Genomic DNA, 19,759 nt, shown 5'->3' on the forward strand with positions numbered 1-19,759 from the left:
CAATCAGAATGGTGGTTACGATTAAAGTATAGTGAGTTCTGTGCTGCTTGTCATAAGAGTGACTGAAACTCAGGGACTCAGAAGTTGAAAAGACTCAATAGAAACAGCCTGCTAAGAGGACAGTCTGAGAGGAGGGAGACATAGTAAACACACAGGCATGCTCACATACAAAGTAAACATTATTTCCCTCCTTCTCCGACCTGCCAAAAATACACCCAGTCACTCCTCTGGTAATCTTGTTCCAAATCAAATTCAATGGAATTAGATTAATTGAGAGTATGTGACAGTAAAGCCTAAATAAATTACAACGTTACGGGAACCTTCTAATTCGTTCCAACTCTCTCCTACCCTCCCTCTACCGCTACACTGAGAGTACAAAACATTAAGAACACCTTGTACATGTAAAGACTAGATTCAATCAAGAATAGTCTGATGGGTGACAATATTAGCCTACCACTTGTGAATGATATATTATTACTTGTGAATGATGCCCAGCTTAAGGCAAGAAACAGTGCCTGCCTTTTTTTTTTTGCGACTTTTTAATATCATAGTCACACACCTCATGTAGGCTAGCCCATAGGCTATATTTTGACAAGGTTTGTATCAAGACATTAAAGTGGCCAAATAACTTCTTAAAATGAAGCACATTAATCCGCTTTACAATGGGTGTACAGCTTAACTGGCATACATACTCAGAGCGTGAATTTCAAGTTTGGGGAATAACTTTTTCACCATAAAAATGCACCTTTATAATAAAAGCAGTACATGCATAACCGCACTTGCGGTCACTATTGAGAATGCTGATTTCCAGCTAATGGAACATTCATATTCATACTGCCGTGTGCACATTGCTGAGCTTATAATGTGAAGAAATAGCCTAATAGTTTATCAACATTTTAAGCTAAACGTTCTGATCTGTTGTGTCAGGCTCATTGCTTAAAACATTTTTTTATGCTAGTGGTTGTATTAATTTGGGATCCCACAATTGTCCCAGACTATGTTTGGAATATTTTTTTTCTTTCTCAGAATAGGTCAACTTTTGTACTATGGGGGATAGTAGATTGACGTAGGCTAGTGCTTTTGCTGTTTGTTAGGCCTAATCATCTTGTTGGCTGACGAAAAGTAAATGTGGACAGTTCTTCCAATATCTTCAATATGCGCCTCGGAATTGGATAAGGACGTGTGCAGTTGCATCCCCGATGTGTCTGTCTTCACTTGTAGCCTGTGAGAAATACTCAATCACATGACGGAGAGCAATGTGAGTGAGAGGTGCTTCGTCACACAGCTGGGAGAAGGGAATTATAATTATTATATTCATCCCAAGGGCACAATGGCCACTGGCATGAACTTTTTAGGGGGCATTACGGCCACACAAAAGGGATGGAGCTGGGAAATTCGAGGCACTATCAAGTGCTTGTCAAATTGTGAATGAGAGACTGATGAAGTGTGTACAGCCTGCTCTAAAAAACAAAGCAGCGCTCATGCCTTTCATACAACTTTTTTCAAACCATCATTAAAGTCACATCATGAAGCCTTAGAATGTATTAAAAATCAAAACATGTAGCCCAACATTGGTATCACAACTAAAGTTACATAAATAACTAATAATGAAGCATATAGGAGTACCAGTTTCTTTGTTAACAGCTCAACACAGATTAGGCGCAGAATATTCTTTCTACTATATTCAGTTATTTTCAAGTCTATTCTTCATACTATACAATAATATAAAATACTGCCACGGAATTCTAAGCAAATCTTGTCTACTAAATGAACTAGCGTAGCCCACAGCCATATCGCATAGCCAGATCAGGGCCGAACATAAGGACTCAGAGTGTGCTATTCTGTTCTTCGGAAATAGAGTACATTTTCTTCAAATCATGTTTCCTTAGACCTGTCTAAAATAAATAATGGATTTACTGTGATGGTGTAGCCTATATTACATGGATTTATTAGACCTAAAATGTAGATGTTCCAAAGGTCTGCATCAGTGGCTTACAGGCTATGCGTGGAAGCTAGGAGATGCTAAATGTGTTTATGGTAATTAGGGTCAATTACCGTGAGATGGGCAGTTATTTGCTTGAGAATCACAGGCTGACAAAATTTCATGAACGCCACAGCCCTACACCTGGCCCCTACTAACATACCCCCTTCAAAGGCACTTAAATCTTTCGTCTTGCCCATTCACGCTCTGAATGACACATGTACACAATCCACATCTCAACTGTCTCAAGGCTTAGAAAATCCTTCTTTAACACGTCTCCTCCCCTTCATCTACACTGACTGAAGTCGATTTAACAAGTGACATAAATAAGGGATCAAAGCTTTCACTTCAATCAATGTCATTGAAAGAGCAGGTGTCCTTAATGTTTTGTACACTCAGTGTATATTTCCTGTGGCACTTGTCCACACTTTCACCTAACTCCATCCCTGCCTCTCATTCTCTCTGTCCCTCTCTCTATGCTCCCTCCCTCCCTCATTCCTATTCTCCTTGTTTTAAAGTGTCTCTCAATGCTATTGTTGGCACTCTCACCCTACTCACCCTACTCCACAGTCCACCCGCCCCCCTCTACTACCACTCTCCCTACACTCCTCCCTCTCTCCCACTTTCAATCCTCTCACCAAGTAGTATAATTTGAGATGTTGTCACCCTATTGGGCAGGAGGTAGCCTAGTGGTTATAGGTTTGGGTGAGTAATCGAAAGGTTGCTGGTTGGAATACTGAGCCGACAAGGTGAAAATCTGTCGATGTGCCCTTGAGCAAGGTATTTAACCCTAATGTGCTCCAGGGGTGCCATACTACTATGGCTGATCCTGTAAAACAACACATTTCACTGCACCTATCTGGTGTTTGTGACAATACATTTTATTTATAATTTTTGCATTGTTGCCTCCCGTTCCCTCTCTCAACACTCTTCCTCTCCTCTCCTTCCCATCCCCTCCTTTCCTCCCTCCCTCCTTCCCTCTCTAGATAATAATACATCATAATAAAGTAGCACTCATCTCTTTCACTACCTTCCACCTTGTCTATGCTGTCAGACTATTGCGTTGTTGCTTTCCATTCCCTCTCCTCCCCTCCCGCCCTCCGCCCTGTCCTTACCGAGTAGTGTCTCTTGCGGGTCTTGTCCACGCACTTGCCCTGGAGGCAGATGCGACCCTTGCCACACGGCGTGCCCTCCACGGCGGGCAGCTTCTTGGTCAGGCACACCATCTGGCCCTGGCGTATCACTGCACACCACAGGCGGGCGCACACGTCCATGCCCGGGCAGACCGTGTACTCAGGCCCAAACGCCAGGCGGCACTGGCGCACGGCGTCGTAGCTCTGGCCGGGCAGCTCCTCTGAGCCGAGCATGGGCTGGCGAGGAGAGTCCAGGAGACAGTCAGCTGCAGAGGGGGAGAGAGGTAGACATGGTGTCCAATGCTAAAGGCTGTTTGTCTGTCTGGTTTGTCAAACCTTTGATCATTCTACTCTGCCACTCGATAGTTGTGAAGGGACATTGGATTCAATTTGGCAAAGACAACAGCACATTAACTATGTAGAGTAGGTGAGTCCATTGTTTAACCAAGTAAGTTATTCTCCTGACATTTACAATAAAGACTTGGTTAACTCCCTAACCATTAGTTCAGGGATAGTCAACTCTAGGCCTGGAGTGCCAAAATACTTCTGGATTTCATTCCCTCCTCTCCTCTTCTCATCCCCCCTCTATCCTATCCTGCCATTCTTCCCTGCTCTCCTTCACTCATCTCCCTCTTCATGTCTTACCGTTGCCATCGTCAAAGAAGTCTGTGATCGTAGCTGAGGTGCAGCGGCTCCAGGGTTTGGAGGCGTCGATGGAGGTCAGGATGGACGACATGAGACGCTTGTCCGCGCTGGTGCCGAAACGCTCTTCGCAGAACTTGGAGTCGTCGTGGGACAGGCCCAGCAAGTGGCCTTTGGTTCACAGACAGAGAGACGGACAGGCAGGCAGACAGAAATACAGTGAGCAGTGAGCATTGTGTTCTTGAGAGTGTGTATTTGTATTTACTAAGAATCCCCATACTCTTCCTGGAGTCCAAACATGATTAAGGCAACTACATCACAAAAAATAAATAAAACAGTACAACATATACAACACATTATTACACCACTACTCTACCATTACATATCTACAATACAAAATGCATAATACCACAATACAACAATATTACAACATTACAACGTAGGTGTGTTAGCGTGTGTCTGCGTATGCGTGTGTGTACCTGTGTTTATGTCTCTTCACAGTCCGCTTCATTCCATAACCTGTAGTTGTATCTGTTTTTTTTTCATCAGATTTTACTGCTCGCTTGATTTACTTGATGTGGAATAGAGTTCCATGTAGTCATGGGTCTATGTAGTATTGTGTTTTCCAGAGTCTGTTCTGGATTTGGGGACTATGAAGAGACCCCTGGTGACAGTGATAGTGTCGTGGATAATTGTTTCGGAAATATAATACTGTCTATAGAAATATAATACTCTCAGAAGAACTTTGTGAATTCAATGTAGACTTTAATACAAGTTATTAAGAGCCGTGCTTCTTAGCACCGTCCACGGAACAGCCGCCGCTTCTTAGCACTGGCTCTGCTTTTATACATACATAGTATTTGTGTACATCACATATGTAAATAAAGTTACTCCCCCTTAGTATCTGCTTTTGGTTACAACGATGGCAGAACTCTTTCCATGTTCTAAAAATAATGTATGTATTGCATGCCTATGTTTTACGTGTTAGTCATCAGTTATCTTGCCTACATCAATATTCCTGTATCCTGCTGACCATAGCACGTTCAGCTGTCATGAATGCACGTATTGGTCTTGGTTAATGTATTCTTTCAAAAATAGAGTGGTCTGGGTGTCATATGGCCTGGATATCATCTTCTCTTAATGTGCATGTCCTTGCTACTTCAGCCTAGCAGCCAAACCTATCTACATGCAATGCTGAGCTTTCCTCAATGGTTCGCTCCAACAATAGCAATAGAGTTTGGATGTGTGTTTGCATGTGCTTACGTACTTAAACAAATGTGTGGGAATGTGTAGTGTGTGTGTGTATGTATGTATTGGCAGGTAATTGAGTGTGTGTGTGTATGTTTGTATGCAGGTGTGTGAGCGGTGCTCACCTATCTCGTGTGCCACGGTGAAGGCGGCATGGAGTCCGTCGTCCTCTATGACAGCACAGCTCCTCTCTGGTGAGCAGATGGTGCCAACGTCGGCCATGCCCAGTGTGTCACACGAGTGGTGCCCACACAGGTCCTATACAGGGTGCACAAGCAAGTGGAAAGGGTGATATTACATAAAAATACCTGCCTGCACATTGCTTTACATATGGCTTTACTTTGTCCATCACCTGAGATTGAATGTATGTGTCATGTTAAATGTTGATTTTAAGTTAGTGTAAAGTTAGGGCACACATATATACTGCAGGACTGCAGCACACACACACCAAAACACAGACAATGCAAGGACAAGCTGGAAAGATTACAGATGAGAAATGAGAGGAGATCAGAAGTCAATAGACCTTATTTGGCCCATAATTGTTGATTCACTATATTTCTGCTCTTTCTTCAACCAATCAATCAATCAATCAATCAATATCTCTCTTTCTCTCTCTCTCTCATAGGGCACTGTGTATTGCCCAGTGTTCCAGCTCCCACACAGATCTACATAGATGATGCCCAGAGGGCTTGAAGCTACTCTGCTGTGTAGAGGAATCAATCAGTCAATCAAACACTGTGTCCCTATGCCATCGACTGTCTCGTTCTCCGAAACACAGACACACATGCACGCACACGGACACACACACAGAGACACAAGTATGCATGCACACACAGACACACATAGGCATGCACACACATAAACACACACTCTCACAGTATACATACAGTGTGTACAATATTAACTGTAAAAGTGCACGTGTCATGTATGAATGAGATAAAGGCACACACACACACACACTCCTCTCCACTCCACCCACCAACCCAGGCCCCCCTCCCACACACATCCTGGGGACAGGATGAATCCCTTGATAAGTGGTGTTGACAGGCCCGTTGTGCCCTTTGTGAGAGACTCTCTGGGGTGTGTATTTACTTGTCTCAGATGGAGCACTTTAGGAACAAACCCGTCTATGTTCTGTTCTGGGCTCTCCAACACATGACCAACAGGGGGGAACGCCTCATACACATACTCTAGACACAAACCCTATATACTGAACATCTTAGGGCTCTGGTCAAAAGTAATGCACTATGTAGAGAATAGGGTGCCGTTTCAGACACACTCCTGCTTTAGACAGAAACTCTTAAAAGAGAAAGTCCCCTACTTACTAAAGGAGAAATAAAAACAATAAGTCAAATACAGTCCAGTCCAGTCTGATTCCATTTCACTAAATGCATTGTGTTGGTCATTGTTAAGATTTTGACCCCTGATGTGTGTGCAGATGAAGAGAATAGACATGACATGTTTTCAACTCCTTGTTGTCACTATCAGATGAACTTGCCAATCGGGAGGGACATTGTAGAAACCAACATGTTCACCATAGATGTGCTGGTTTTCCTGTTTCTTACTTAATAGCTTGTCCCTGTCTCTCTTTCTCTCTCCCTTTCACTCTCTTTTGTTCACTTGAACTTGTTGTCCCCAACTTGCTCTGCCTCCCACTCCCCCTTACACTCTGTCCCTGTCTCTCTCATGTTCCCTCTGTGTCTTTCTCACTTTCACTCTGTCTGTCTGTCTGTCTCTCTTCTTTTTTTCTCCTCTCCCTCCCGCTCTTCAGTGTGTTTCCAGCTTGGTATTTTCCTTTTTATCCTATGGGGCTTTCACAGACATAGAGGGTGGAGGAGAGAAAGAAAGAGGGAGGGTGAGAAAGAGAGAGCAAGAGAAAAAAAGTTATGGAATCAGACACCTGGGGAAAGGGATGGGAGGATGGAGGAAATTAAAAGAGAGGAGGAAAGAATGGAGGGAATGGGATGTTATGAGAATGAGAAAAAAAACTCAGCACCGGTGGTAAGGTATTTAGGTCAGTAGACAATCATATAAGAAGGCTGAGGGTGTGTGTGAGAAATAAAGTTAGGGTGTGTTTGTATGTATGTGTGTGTGACATGCACCTGTGTGTGTGTGTGTGTGTGTGTGTGTGTGTGTGTGTGTGTGTGTGTGTGTGTGTGTGCGTGTGTGAACATGCGCACATGTGTTTAAGGTGTGTGAGTTTCCCGGTCCTCTCCTCCTAATAGGTAGGCCTATATCTCCTCTGTTTGTTATAAGACAACATTAGTCAGAAATAGTATTATAAATATTCACTTACCTTTGATGATCTTCATCAGAATGCACTCCCAGGAATCCCAGTTCTACAGTAAATGTTTGATTTGTTCGATAAAGTTCATAATTTATGTCCAAACACCTCTTTCTGTTACCGCGTTTTAGTAAACAAATCAAAACTCACGAGGCGGATGAAAATTCCAAAAAGTTATATTACTGGTCGTAGAAACATATCAAATGATGTATAGAATCAATCTTTAGGATGTTTTTATAATAAATCTTCAATATTGTCCCAACCGGAGAATTCCTTTGTCTGTAGAAAAGCAATGGAACGAGAGGTAACTTTCTCATGACCGAGCGTCTTGAGCCCATGGCTCTCTGCCAGACCTCTGACTCATTCCCCTCTCATTCAGCCCCCCTTCACAGTAGAAGCCTGAAGCAACGTTCTAAAGACCGTTGACATCTAGTGGAAGCCTTAGGAAGTGCAACATGACCAATATCCCACTGTATCTTCAATAGGGGCTGAGTTGAAAAACAACAAACCTCAGATTTCCCACTTCCTGGTTTGTTTTTTAAAAATGTTTTTGCCTGCCATATGAGTTCTGTAATGCTCACAGACATCATTCAAACAGTTTTAGAAACTTGAGAGTGTTTTCTATCCAATACTACTAATAATACTCATATATTAGCATCTGGGACTGAGCAGGAGGCAGTTTACTCTGGGCACGCTTTTCATCCAAAAGTGAAAATGCTGCCCCCGAGCCCAAACAGGATAACCTAAGTGTTATTGCTTTGAGCAAAGCCACTGGGCTGTGCACCACTGGGGTGACATGTCTGTCTGTCTGGTGAAACTAACAGGGACATCTGCAGGGTACTGTTCTTTAACATAGAAACAACAGTAATTGAACTTCTCAATAATGAATAAGAGGGCAGATCTGATCCTAGATCAGTAGTCCTACTTTGGGACGTTTCGCGAATACGTGCCCTTAACCTTCAACAGATTCGTAACCTTCAACAAAAAGGAGATGTAGCCTAACATTACTATGCTTTCTTTGCTCTCTGCATACACATTCTCTCATTCTCAGAGTCCTCCCTCTGTCCCTCTCTCTCTCCCTGTCTCTTTCTCAAAGTCCACACACACTCTCGCTCCTTCTCTCTTTCTCTGTGTCCTCTCTCTATCACTCTAGCCCCCTCAATCTTTCTCACTCTACCTCTCTCTCTGGCAACAAGGAAACCTTAAACACGTATGTCCTAGTGCACGAGGGAACAATCAAAGAGGCTACAATAAACATCTCAATTGACAAACAGTACAGTGTAATGAGAGAAGGTGATATTGACATAGTTATGAATCACTGTTCATGACTCTGAATGATCGGCTATGAAAAGCCAACTGACAATTACTCCTAAGGTGCTGACCTGTTGCACCCTCTACAACCACTGTGATTATTATTATCTGACCCTGTTGGTCATTTATGAACGTTTGAACAGCTTGGCCATGTTCTGTTATAATCTCCACCCAGCACAGCCAGAAGAGGACTGGCCACCCCTCAGAGCCTGGTTCCTCTCTAGGTTTCTTCCTAGGTTCTGGCCTTTCTAGGGAGTTTTTCCTAGCCACCGTGCTTCTACATCTGCATTGCTTGCTGTTTGGGGTTTTAGGCTGGGTTTCTGTACAGCACTTTGTGACCCCGATGTAAAAAGGATGTTATAAATACATTTGATTGATTGAGGATGTAATATTTATGGGGAATATTTCCATGCTGCATATTCATGTAATTATGTTTTCTTGGTTATTTGAAGTTGATTATTTCTGGGCTCTTTGTTTCTCTCTATGTCAGTGTTCCTAACTGGCAGCCCGCGGAACAATTTTATTCCCCCCCAAGTTTTCTGAGCGAACAACTAGTTTTTTTATTTTTATTACTTTTGATATTGTTGGACATAGACCGTAAAAACACCAACAAATCAACTCCAAGTGATTGTAATTTTGGAAATCTGTTTCCAAGTATTCTCACACATAATGATCATATACAAATATAAGCCATGTTTGAAAGGATTATGTTTTAGTCAAATATTATATCCGTTTGGCCTTCTTGTTAAGTTAAGAAGTTAAATTGCAGTCTACAAATTATTTATGATTATGTCCCGGCCCCCTGACCATCCGCTCAAGAAAAAAAATAGGCCTGTGGCAGAATCTAGTCGATGATCCCTGCTCTATGTTCTGTCAGTAGAGAGCTCTTCTCCTCACAGTGAGGCTTTGTTTAATGTCCCGGTCCCCGATGAGAGCAGTCATGCGTCCGGTCACACTGTGATGTAATCACCAATAATCACACACAGGCACGCACATACACACGCGCAGGCCGACACACGCAATTCCACAAATGCACACACATACAAATTACAAATGCATACACACACACAGAGTCCCCTCAATGTGACTCTTGTTCGGTCCTGGTGCGGCATGCACAGAGCCTGGTGACACAGGCACAGGGTCAGCTCACTCAGGACACGGGGGTGTTGGAACCGGAGTAATTGGACCCATGCATGAATAACCTCATGTTCCAATAAAATCCCCCCCTCTACATCTCCAAAGAATGGATAGGTCTTGTCTCTGACTGCGAGAATGTAATATAATGATGGATTTGACTTATATTGAATGCGCGTGACTCACCCAAGCTACGACACTTACTTCTTTGATGACAAGCTACAGCAATGAGGGACAACTGAATGGAAGGGTTGTGTTTTAAAGATACAGTGATCTAACACTACAGCCAATCATGGAATCAGAGTTCAATTCCTATTGGCTGAGGGGATTCACTGACCTTTGACCTTTTGATAAGTCATGGTCCACTCCAAACACCTTTCAGGTGTTATAATGTTGTTATGCTATGGAGTTGTTACTGTTGTTATGAACTGTCACTTGCCCTGGGTAGTGCCTGCGCGAGGTATCTCCGTGCCCGTTGTTCCAACCACTGTACCATCCATGCCACCTTACCCCCTGCCGGTGACACAGAGGGAAAGCACTGCCAAGTGGGTGGAAAGTCCATGCCCATGCAGGTGGTGGTAATAGTTGGCACACCGTGCTCCGCCAACTTGCCAAGTCCAGGTATGCTCACATGGCGCTGCCAGCATCCACCTGGGCGCCGGTGACAAAAAAAGTTACCTTGGTATTCCCGAGGTATTATTAAATTTGCAATAATGACAATTACAACAATACTGAATGAACAATGAACACTTTTATTTTAACTTAATATAATACATAAATAAAATCAATTTAGTCTCAAATAAAAAATGAAACATGTTCAATTTGGTTGAAATAATGCAAAAACTCGGTGTTGGAGAAGAAAGTAAAACTGCAAGATGTGCCATGTAAAAAAGCTAACGTTTAAGTTCCTTGCTTAGTACACAAGAACATATGAAAGCTGGTGGTTCCTTTTAACATGAGTCTTCAATATTCCCAGTTAAGAAGTTTTAGGTTGTAGTTATTATAGGAATTATGACCAGTCGACTATTTCTCTCTATACCATTTGTATTTCATATAGCTTCGACTATTGGATGTTCTTACAGGCACTTTAGTATTGCCAGGCTAATCTCGAGAGTTGATAGGCTTGAAGTCATAAACAGCGCTGTGCTTCAAGCATTGCTAAGAGCTGCTGGCAAATGCAGGAAAGTGCTGTTTGAATGAATGCTTACGAGGCTGCTGCTGCCTACCACCGCTGTCAGACTGCTCTATCAAATATCAAATCATAGACTTAATTATAATAAACACAAAGAAATACGAGCCTTTGGTCATTAATATGGTCAAATCCGGAAACTATCATTTCGAAAACAAAACGTTTATTCATTCAGTGAAATACAGAACCGTTCCGTATTTTATCGAACGGGTGGCAACCCTAAGTCTAAATATTGCTGTTACATTGCACAACTTCAATGTTATGTCATAACTATGTAAACTTCTGGCAAATTAATTACGGTCTTTGAAGAAATCTTCACACAGTTCGCAACGAGCCAGGAGGCCCTGCTGCATATACGCTGACTCTGCTTGCACTGAATGCAAGAGAATTTCCCTAGTTAATATTGCCTGCTAACATGCATTTCTTTTAACTAAAATGCAGGTTTAAAAAAAATATACTTCAGTGTATTGATTTTAAGAAAGGCATTGATGTTTATGAATAGGACCATTTGTGCAACAATTGGGCTTTTTTTCACGAGTGTGCTTTTGTTAAATCATCACCTGTTTAGTGAAGGTGTAGTAGGCTGCGATTCGATGATAAACTAACGGGCACAGCTTTGATTATATGCAAAGCAGGACAAGCCAGTTAACCTAGTAATATCATCAACCATGTGTAGTTAACTAGTGATTATGTGAAGATTGATTGTGTTTTATAAGTTTAATGCTAGATAGCAACTTAGCTTGGCTCCTTGCAGCCACAAGGTCCTTTTGATGCTGCTCTTGCGTAACAGGTGGTCAGCCTGTAATCGGCCATAATCAACATCCAAAAAGGCAGATTACCGGTTGTTATGAAAACTTGAAATCGGCCATAATTAATCGACCATGGCGAACTTACTTTTTTACTTATTTTGTCATAATGTTGCTGCTACCATCTCTTATGACCAGGAAGAACTTCTGGACATCAGAACAGCGATTACTCACCACGAACTGGCAGAAGCTTATTTTTCCTTTAACGAGTCCGACGAGCCTGACGTGAACGACATACTGCTTTCCCGGGAACAGGCCCAAATCCCCGAAATTTGCGTGAAGAGACAACAGAGAAAAAGAGGACGTAGGTTGTGCTGCCTTCTGAGAATTTGTAGGCGATCGAATAAACCCCCCCTGCCTTCCGCTCTACTAGCTAACGTGCAATCATTGGAAAATAAAATCGACAACCTACGAGGAAGATTAAACTACCAACAGGACAATAGAAACTGTAATATCTTATGCTTCACGGAGTCGTGGCTTAATGACGGTATTATCGACATACAGCTGGCTGGTTATACACTGTATCGGCAGGATACAACAGCAGCGTCTGGTAAGACAAGGGGTGGCGGACTATGCATATATGTAAACAACAGCTGGTGCATGATATCTAAGGAATTCTCGAGGTTTTGCTCGCCTGAGGTAGAGTATCTCATGATAAGCTGTAGACCACACTTATCTACCTTGAGAATTTTCATCTGTATTTTCATACCACCAGCTGTTTGGACGACTGTGTGGTCACGCTCTACGCAGCCAATGTGAGTAACAGGTCAACATTCACAAGGCCGCAGTGCCAGACGGATTACCAGGACTTGTACTGCGAGCATGAGCTGACCAACTGGCAAGTGTCTGTAATACCAACATGTTTTAAGCAGACCACCATAGTTCCTGTGCCAAAGTACACTAAGGTAACCTGCCTAAATGACTACCGACCCGTAGCACTCATGTCTGTAGCCATGAAGTGCTTTCAAAGGCTGGTCATGGCTCACATCAACACCATTATTCCAGAAAACCTAGACCCACCCTAATTTTCATACCGCCCTAACAGATACACAGATGATGCAATCTCCATTGCACTCCACACTGCCCTTTCCCACCTGGACAAAAGGAACACCTATGTGAGAATGATATTAATTGACTACAGCTCAGAGTTCAACACCATTGTGCCCTCAAAGCTCATCAATAAGCTAAGGACCCTGGGACTAAACACCTCCCTCTGCAACTGGATCCTGGACTTCATGACAGGCCACACCCAGGTGGTAAGGGTAGGTAACAACACATCTGCCACACTGATCCCCAACACAGGGGCTCCTCAGGGGTGCGTGGTCAGTCCCCTCCTGTACTCTCTGTTCACTCATGACTGCACGGCCAGGCATGACTCCAACACCATCATTAAGTTTGCCGATGACACAACAGTGGTAGGCCTGATCACCAACAACGATGAGACAGCCTATAGGGAGAAAGTCAGAGATCTGGCCATGTGGTGCCAGGATAACAATCTCTCCCTCAACGTGATATAGACAAAGTTGACAAAACCTATTCCCCCTCAGATGAGTGTTAATATTTGGCATGGGTCTTCAGATCCTCAAAAGGTTCTACAGCTGCACCATCGAGAGCATCCTGATGGGTTGCATCACCACCTGGTATGGCAACTGCTCGGCCTCCGACCACAAGGCACTACAGAGGGTTGTGCATAAGGCCCAGTGTAACGGCTCTCTTCTATCTCCTCCTCTGACGAAGAGGTAGAACAAGGATCGGACCAAAATGCAGCGTGATGACCATTCATGATATATTTTAATGAAGGAAAACCTATACATACAGAAACTACAAAACTAACGAAATGAAATAATGAAAACCGAAACAGCCCTATCTGGTGAATACAAACACACTGAGACAGGAACAATCACCCACAAACACACAGTGAAACCCAGGCTACCTAAATATGGTTCCCAATCAGAGACAACGAGAATCACCTGACTCTGATTGAGAACATCTGGCAGCCATAGACTATGCTAGACACCCCTACTCAGCCACAATCCCAATACCTACTAAAACCCCCAATACCACAACACAACACAAAATAACCCCATGTCACACCCTGGCCTGACCAAATAATTATAAAAACACAAAATACTAAGACCAGGGCGTGACACCCAGTACATAACTGGGGCCAAACTTCCTGCTATCCAGGTCCTCTATACCAGGCGGTGTCAGAGTAAGGTCCTAAAAATTGTCAAAGAATCCAACCACCCTAGTCATTGACTGTTCTCTCTGCTACCGCATGGCAAGCGGGACTGGAGCGCCAAGTCTAGGTCCATGAGGTTTCTAAATAGCTTCTACCCCCAAGCCATAAGACTCCTGAATATCTAATGAAATTGCTACCCAGACTTTTTGCATTGCCCCCCCTCTTCTTTTATGCCTCTGCTACTCTCTGTTATTATCTATGCATAGTCACTTTAATAACTCTCTCTACCTACATGTCCATATTACATCAATTACCTCGACTAACCGGTGCCCCCACACATTGACTCTGTACCGGTACCCCCTTAGGCATGCTGCAAGGAGGCATGAGGACTGCAGCTGTGGCCAGGGCAATAAATTGCAATGTCTGTATGTACTGTGAAACGACTAAGACAGACTGTCCGCAATAGGCTGAGAGAGGCTGGACTGAAGGCTTGTAGGCCTGTTGTAAGGAAGGTCCTCACCAGACATCACCGGCAACAACGTTGCCTATGGGCACAAACCCACCATCGCTGGACCAGACAGGACTGGCAAAAAGTGCTCTTCACTGACGAGTCGCGGTTTTGTCTCACCAGGGGTGATGGTCGGATTTGCGTTTATTGTCTAAGGAATGGGCGTTACACTGAGGCCTGTACTCTGGAGTGGGATCGATTTGGAGGTGGAGGGTCTGTCATGGTCTGGGGCGGTGTGTCACAGTATCACAGGACTGATCTTGTTGTCATTGCAGGCAATCTCAACGCTGTGCATTACAGGGAAGACATCCCCCTCCCTCATGTGGTACTCTTCCTGCAGGCTCATCCTGACATGACCCCCCAGCTTGACAATGCCACCAGGCATACTACTTGTTATGTGTGTCATTTTCTCCAAGACAGGAATGTCAGTGTTCTGCCATGGCCAGCTAAGAGCCTGGATCTCAATCCGATTGAGCACGTCAGGGACCTGTTGAATCGGAGGGTGAGGGCTAGGGCCATTTCGGAGGTTCAGGGCTAGCCCCCCCCCCCAGAAATATCTGGGAACTTGCAGGTGTCTTGGTGGAAGAGTGGAGTAACATCTCACAGCAAGAACTGGCAAATCTTGTGCAGTCCATGAGGAGGAGATGCACTGCAGTACTTAATGCAGCTGGTGGCCACACTGTTAATTTTGATTTTGACCACCCTTTGTTCAGCGACACATTATTCCATTTCTGTTAGTCACATGTCTGTGGAACTTGTTCAGTTTCAGTTGTTGAGTCTTGTTATGTTCATACAAATACACATGTTAAGTTTGCTGAAAATAAACACAGTTGACAGTGAGAGGATGTATCTTTTTTTTGCTGAGTTTAGTCTCGCTATTGTTATTTACTGCTGCTCTTTAAAACTACTTATTTGATTTCTTATTCGTATTTTGTAAACTGCATTGTTGGTTAGGGGCTTGTAAGTAAGCATTTATTAACTGTAAGGTCTACCTACACCTTTGACTGATAAAATGTGATTTGATTTGATATATGTGTTTGAGCTTTAGACTGTCCCAGCTCTGCTCAGAGAAAAAAAATGTAGGAGGGGGAAAAAAGAAAACTGGAAGGAAAAAAAACATAGGGCTGAAGGTCGGCTGCAGTTTCTGGTTGAGAGAAATATTCTGAACACTAACCTTCAGCTGATTTCAAGTTCATCCCTTCAACCCTGGAAGAATGTGCGTGCGCAGCGGGTGCGAGAGATCACATGGGCTCGAGACATTGGTTGTCAGGGAACTGGGAGAGTCTGGGACAGAGGAGACTGCCCATAAAAACACAAGCTGAGGAAACGCTCTTTTTTAGGGTTGTTATAAGACACACGCGAGAGCCCACACAGAGGAGGGAGGGTGTGCAAGACAGACAGAGAGAAATAGAGAGAGAGGCGCACACTCACTCAATTTGGAAACACTAAACCGATGCAGATTTCTGCTTGATAACAACAATGTAATAAACATATTATGAGCCAAATGACTCTTGAATAACAGGTAAGAGTACATAAACGTCTGTCACGCAAGCAGTAGCATATCGTAACACCTCATTTTAAAATGCTCTAGTCCAGTGAGTGGGAAGGGATGGAGCTGGCGCGCAGTGGTATGTGTTTTGTCTGGGGGGGTCGAACTCTGTGGTTTTGTTTGTTTGTTTACCTGCCTGGTGAAGAGGATGGCGGCGTCGTGGTGGTGCTGGTTGTCGTCGTCCAGTGGGTTCTGCTGGTTCTGCCACTTGCAGAAGCTCTTGAGCGTGGCGGCTGCGTTCTTGGACACATCCAACCCCTCCTTCTCCGTGACCATGGTCACCTTCACAACCGACAGACGGATGGGGTTCTCGATGCTGGCATGGCCGTACAACTTGGAAGCGATGGAGGCCAGCGTGAGCAGGTAGTGGTGCAGGTCCTTGCCGTACTTCTTGGACATGGACTCGTCAGCGACCAGCAGAAGCTCCACGTGCCTGGCGCGCGAAACTGACCTCTTGCGCCGACTTCCCAGTGAGGGCGAAGAGACAGGTTTGGAGAACTGCTTCCACCATCTTCTGCCGTGCGCTCTGCTTCGCTCCTCGCCCCTGTCCAGGGTGACACCGTGCGTGTTGCGTTTCCCGTTCCCTCTGCCCTTACGCCGGTGTTTCCTCGATGCACCCATGCGCCCGCGCCCTTCCTTGGTCCCACAGCTCTCGCTCACAGGCATGGCTTCGAATCTGAAGCTCTCCTGCGTGAAGTAGTGGAGCGCGCTCTCCGCATCCTTGTCATCCAGCAAACGCACGTCGCTATCGTGTCCCTTGGCTCGGATGAGGGGTGTGATTGTGTAGCGTGCGTGTTTCAAAGCGAAAAAGCCCTCTAGACCCCCACCACAGAGGCTGAAAACCGCCAGGGACTTGGGGTTGGAGTCCACGGTTCCCCGGTACACACACTCCCGGTGCAGAGGCGAGGCGCTTTCTCCCGCTCCCATCAGGGCCATCACATATTTCGGACTGAAGTGATGTGACAAAATTGACTCATCCCTCTCCATATCTAACTGAAACCTTCTCCCGTCCATGTAGAGTAGGTAACCAACCTTCCCACCTCCATGGTAAATCCGATCGACTGTCCGCACAACACCCTCTTTTGCAGGTGGAGTGAAAGCCCTGAAAGTGGTGAGACCGGCGGCGAGCACCGCATCGCAGCCCGTATGCAACTCCACGATGCACAGCAAAATAATCCTAAACACCAACATGACTCCAGCAAAAGCACAAAACACACGGGTCATCTTTACTCCAATACAAGCAGTGCACGGCTAAACATTTATATTCCAACTAAAACACCAATGGAAACGAAGAACAAACGATTTTCAGAACAGGTCCCGTTTGAATGCGCATGGTCTCGATATCCAGAATTCCCATGAAAAGTGTAAAAACACAGAAAAATGATGGCATCGGAGGGAATGGAATAAAAGACGCCGCGGAGATGTAAGAAAAGAGCAGCGGAGAACAGGGCTTGATGACCGAGCTGAACTTGGAGAACAAAACACAAAAGTTCCCTCTTAATAGAGGAGAGAAAAAAAGTCCTGCCCCTTTGCACTCACTCGCCACTCTACCCCCCTTCTCTCTCTCTGCTGCGTTCTCGTGTCTGCCGAAATCAAAGCAAAGTCAAGTGCTGGAGGCTTCCGAGTTTGCCGTCCCACTCAACTCCCTTTTTTTGGTCCTATCCCCGGCGCCGAGACGCAAACACAAGAGTAAAGGAGCACTATAACAAAGCATTTTTCAATAATGTCACCCATATCTTCAGCATTCCCACTAGTGGGGACAACAAGAGCGTGACAGTCTATCTGTGTGCGTTTTTAAGCGCACGAGCGTGTGTGTAGGCTAGATATGAGCGCGCGCAAGGGCTCAATTCGGGGTGTCATCCGTCAAAGGGGTCATCCCTCAAAATCTTCTTCCTTTGTGAGTTACAAAAAAATACACTCGTGTTTTGGAAGGCGATATAAAAAAAACGTGCCGTCATTTACAGTAACAGGGCGTGCTATGTCATTTAAAGTCACTATGTACTGCCATGGAAAGCCAGCGCTATAATACAACGCTCCAGCTACCCCAGACGCCCGCGGAGTTAGCCTACTCACTGTACAGAATAACGGCTATTGTGCGATGCAAGCAGGGCCATTCACTCTGGTGATGTGTGGGTCTATTGGAGATAATTTCATCATCACTACTACCAGCCACACAATGTCAACAATAACAACAACACCCAGTCACCCCCACAACAACACTCAGTCACCACCACAACTCATAAGCTTCTGCTCTTGTTTTAGTCGGCCAAATAGAAAATAGCACTCTTTATCTCAGCATTTGAATGGGTGTATTTAACACTTGTCTGTTATTTTTACACTTCCTAAGTGTGTCTCTTTTAATAATTGAAGGGGCAATTGTAACAGTGGGCTGTAGAGTGTCTGAAGTCAGAATTATGCAACTGTAGAGATGGATAATTTATGGCATTTTCAGAATAGAAGTTCTCACAGTTCGACTGTCTCAAAAAGTGTGTGTGTGTGTGTCCTGTCCTATATTCACAATGCTGAGAACACATCTTTCTCTTTGTGTGCGGGAGGAATTTCTTCAACGTCCTGACCTTGAAGAGTTGCTGTTGTGTCTTCTTCACCACGGTGTCCAGGTGTTTTGACCATTTCCGCTCCTCTGAGATGTGCACGCTGAGGAACTGGACGTTTTTGACCGCCTCCACGGTGCCGCCATTGATGAGGATGGGGGCGTGCCCAGCCTGGTTCCTCAAGTTCACAATCAGTTCCTTTGTTTTACTGATGTTGAGGGAGAGGTGGTTTACCTGGCACCCCACCATCAGAGTGCCTACCTCCTCCCTGTAGGCCGTCTCATTGTTGGCAATCAGGCCTACTACTCTCGTGTGGTTGCTGGTAATCAGGCCTACTACTCTCATGTGGTTGCTGGTAATCAGGCCTACTACTCTCGTGTCGTCAGCGAACTTGATAATGGAGTGGGAACTGTGTAAGGCCACTCAGTCGTGGGTATACAAGGAGTACAGGAGGGGACAGAGGATGCACTTAAAACTTTCCACCTTCACTGCTGTCCCGTTGATGTGGAAAGGGGGGTGCACCCTCTGCTGTTTCCTGAAGTCCACGATCATCTCCTTTGTTTTGTTGATGTTGATTGAGAGGTTATTTTCCTGGAACCACACTCCCACAGCCTCCACCTCCTCCCTGTAGGCAGTCTCGTTGTTGTTGGTAATCAAGTCTACTACTGTTGTGTCTGCAAACTTGATGATTGAGTTGGAGGTGTGCTTGGACACGCAGTCATGGGTGAACAGGGAGTACAGGAGGGGGCTGAGCACACATGCTTGTGGGGCCCCAGTGTTGAGGATCAGCGAAGTGGCGGTGTTGTTTCCTACCTTCACCACCTAGGGGTGGCATATCAGGAAGTCCAGGACCCAATTGCACAGGGAGGGGTTCAGACTCAGGGCCTCAAGCTTAATGATGAGCTTGGAGGGTACTATGGTGTTGAATGCTGAGCTATAGTCAATAAAAAACATTCACATAGGTATTCCTCTTGACCAGATGTGATAGGGCAGTGTGCAGTGTGATGGTGATTGCATCGTCTGTGGACCTATTGGGGCGGTAAGAGAATTGAAGTGGGTCTAGGGTGACAGGTAAGGAAATGTCGAAGAGGTTATGTTGCCTACCATCACCACCTGGAGGCGACCCTTCATGAAGTCTAGGACCAGGTTGCAAAGGGAGGAGTTCAGTCCCAGGTCCGTGAGGAGGGACTGTCAGTGTGTGTGTGTCTTGGCAATTGATTGTGTCTTTAGGGAAGTGTGT

At 44.9% G+C, this 19,759-nt stretch overlaps 1 protein-coding gene across 1 annotated transcript in view; it reads right to left on the minus strand.

Moving 5' to 3' along the window:
* The window catches only part of LOC112253905 (A disintegrin and metalloproteinase with thrombospondin motifs 5-like), a 29,191-nt gene extending 11,714 nt beyond the window's left edge, over nt 1-17,477 (minus strand). The window contains exons 1-4 of the mRNA XM_024425988.2: nt 16,100-17,477; nt 5,130-5,262; nt 3,760-3,927; nt 3,097-3,380 (exon numbers count right to left, since the gene is read on the minus strand). Coding sequence (XP_024281756.1) covers nt 3,097-3,380; nt 3,760-3,927; nt 5,130-5,262; nt 16,100-17,191 — 1,677 coding nt within the window. The 5' untranslated portion in view covers nt 17,192-17,477. The remainder of the gene's footprint in view (nt 1-3,096; nt 3,381-3,759; nt 3,928-5,129; nt 5,263-16,099) is intronic.
* Between the last annotated feature and the right edge of the window lie 2,282 nt (nt 17,478-19,759).

Source organism: Oncorhynchus tshawytscha, linkage group LG14 (assembly GCF_018296145.1).
Source record: "Oncorhynchus tshawytscha isolate Ot180627B linkage group LG14, Otsh_v2.0, whole genome shotgun sequence".
NCBI lineage: Eukaryota > Metazoa > Chordata > Actinopteri > Salmoniformes > Salmonidae > Oncorhynchus > Oncorhynchus tshawytscha.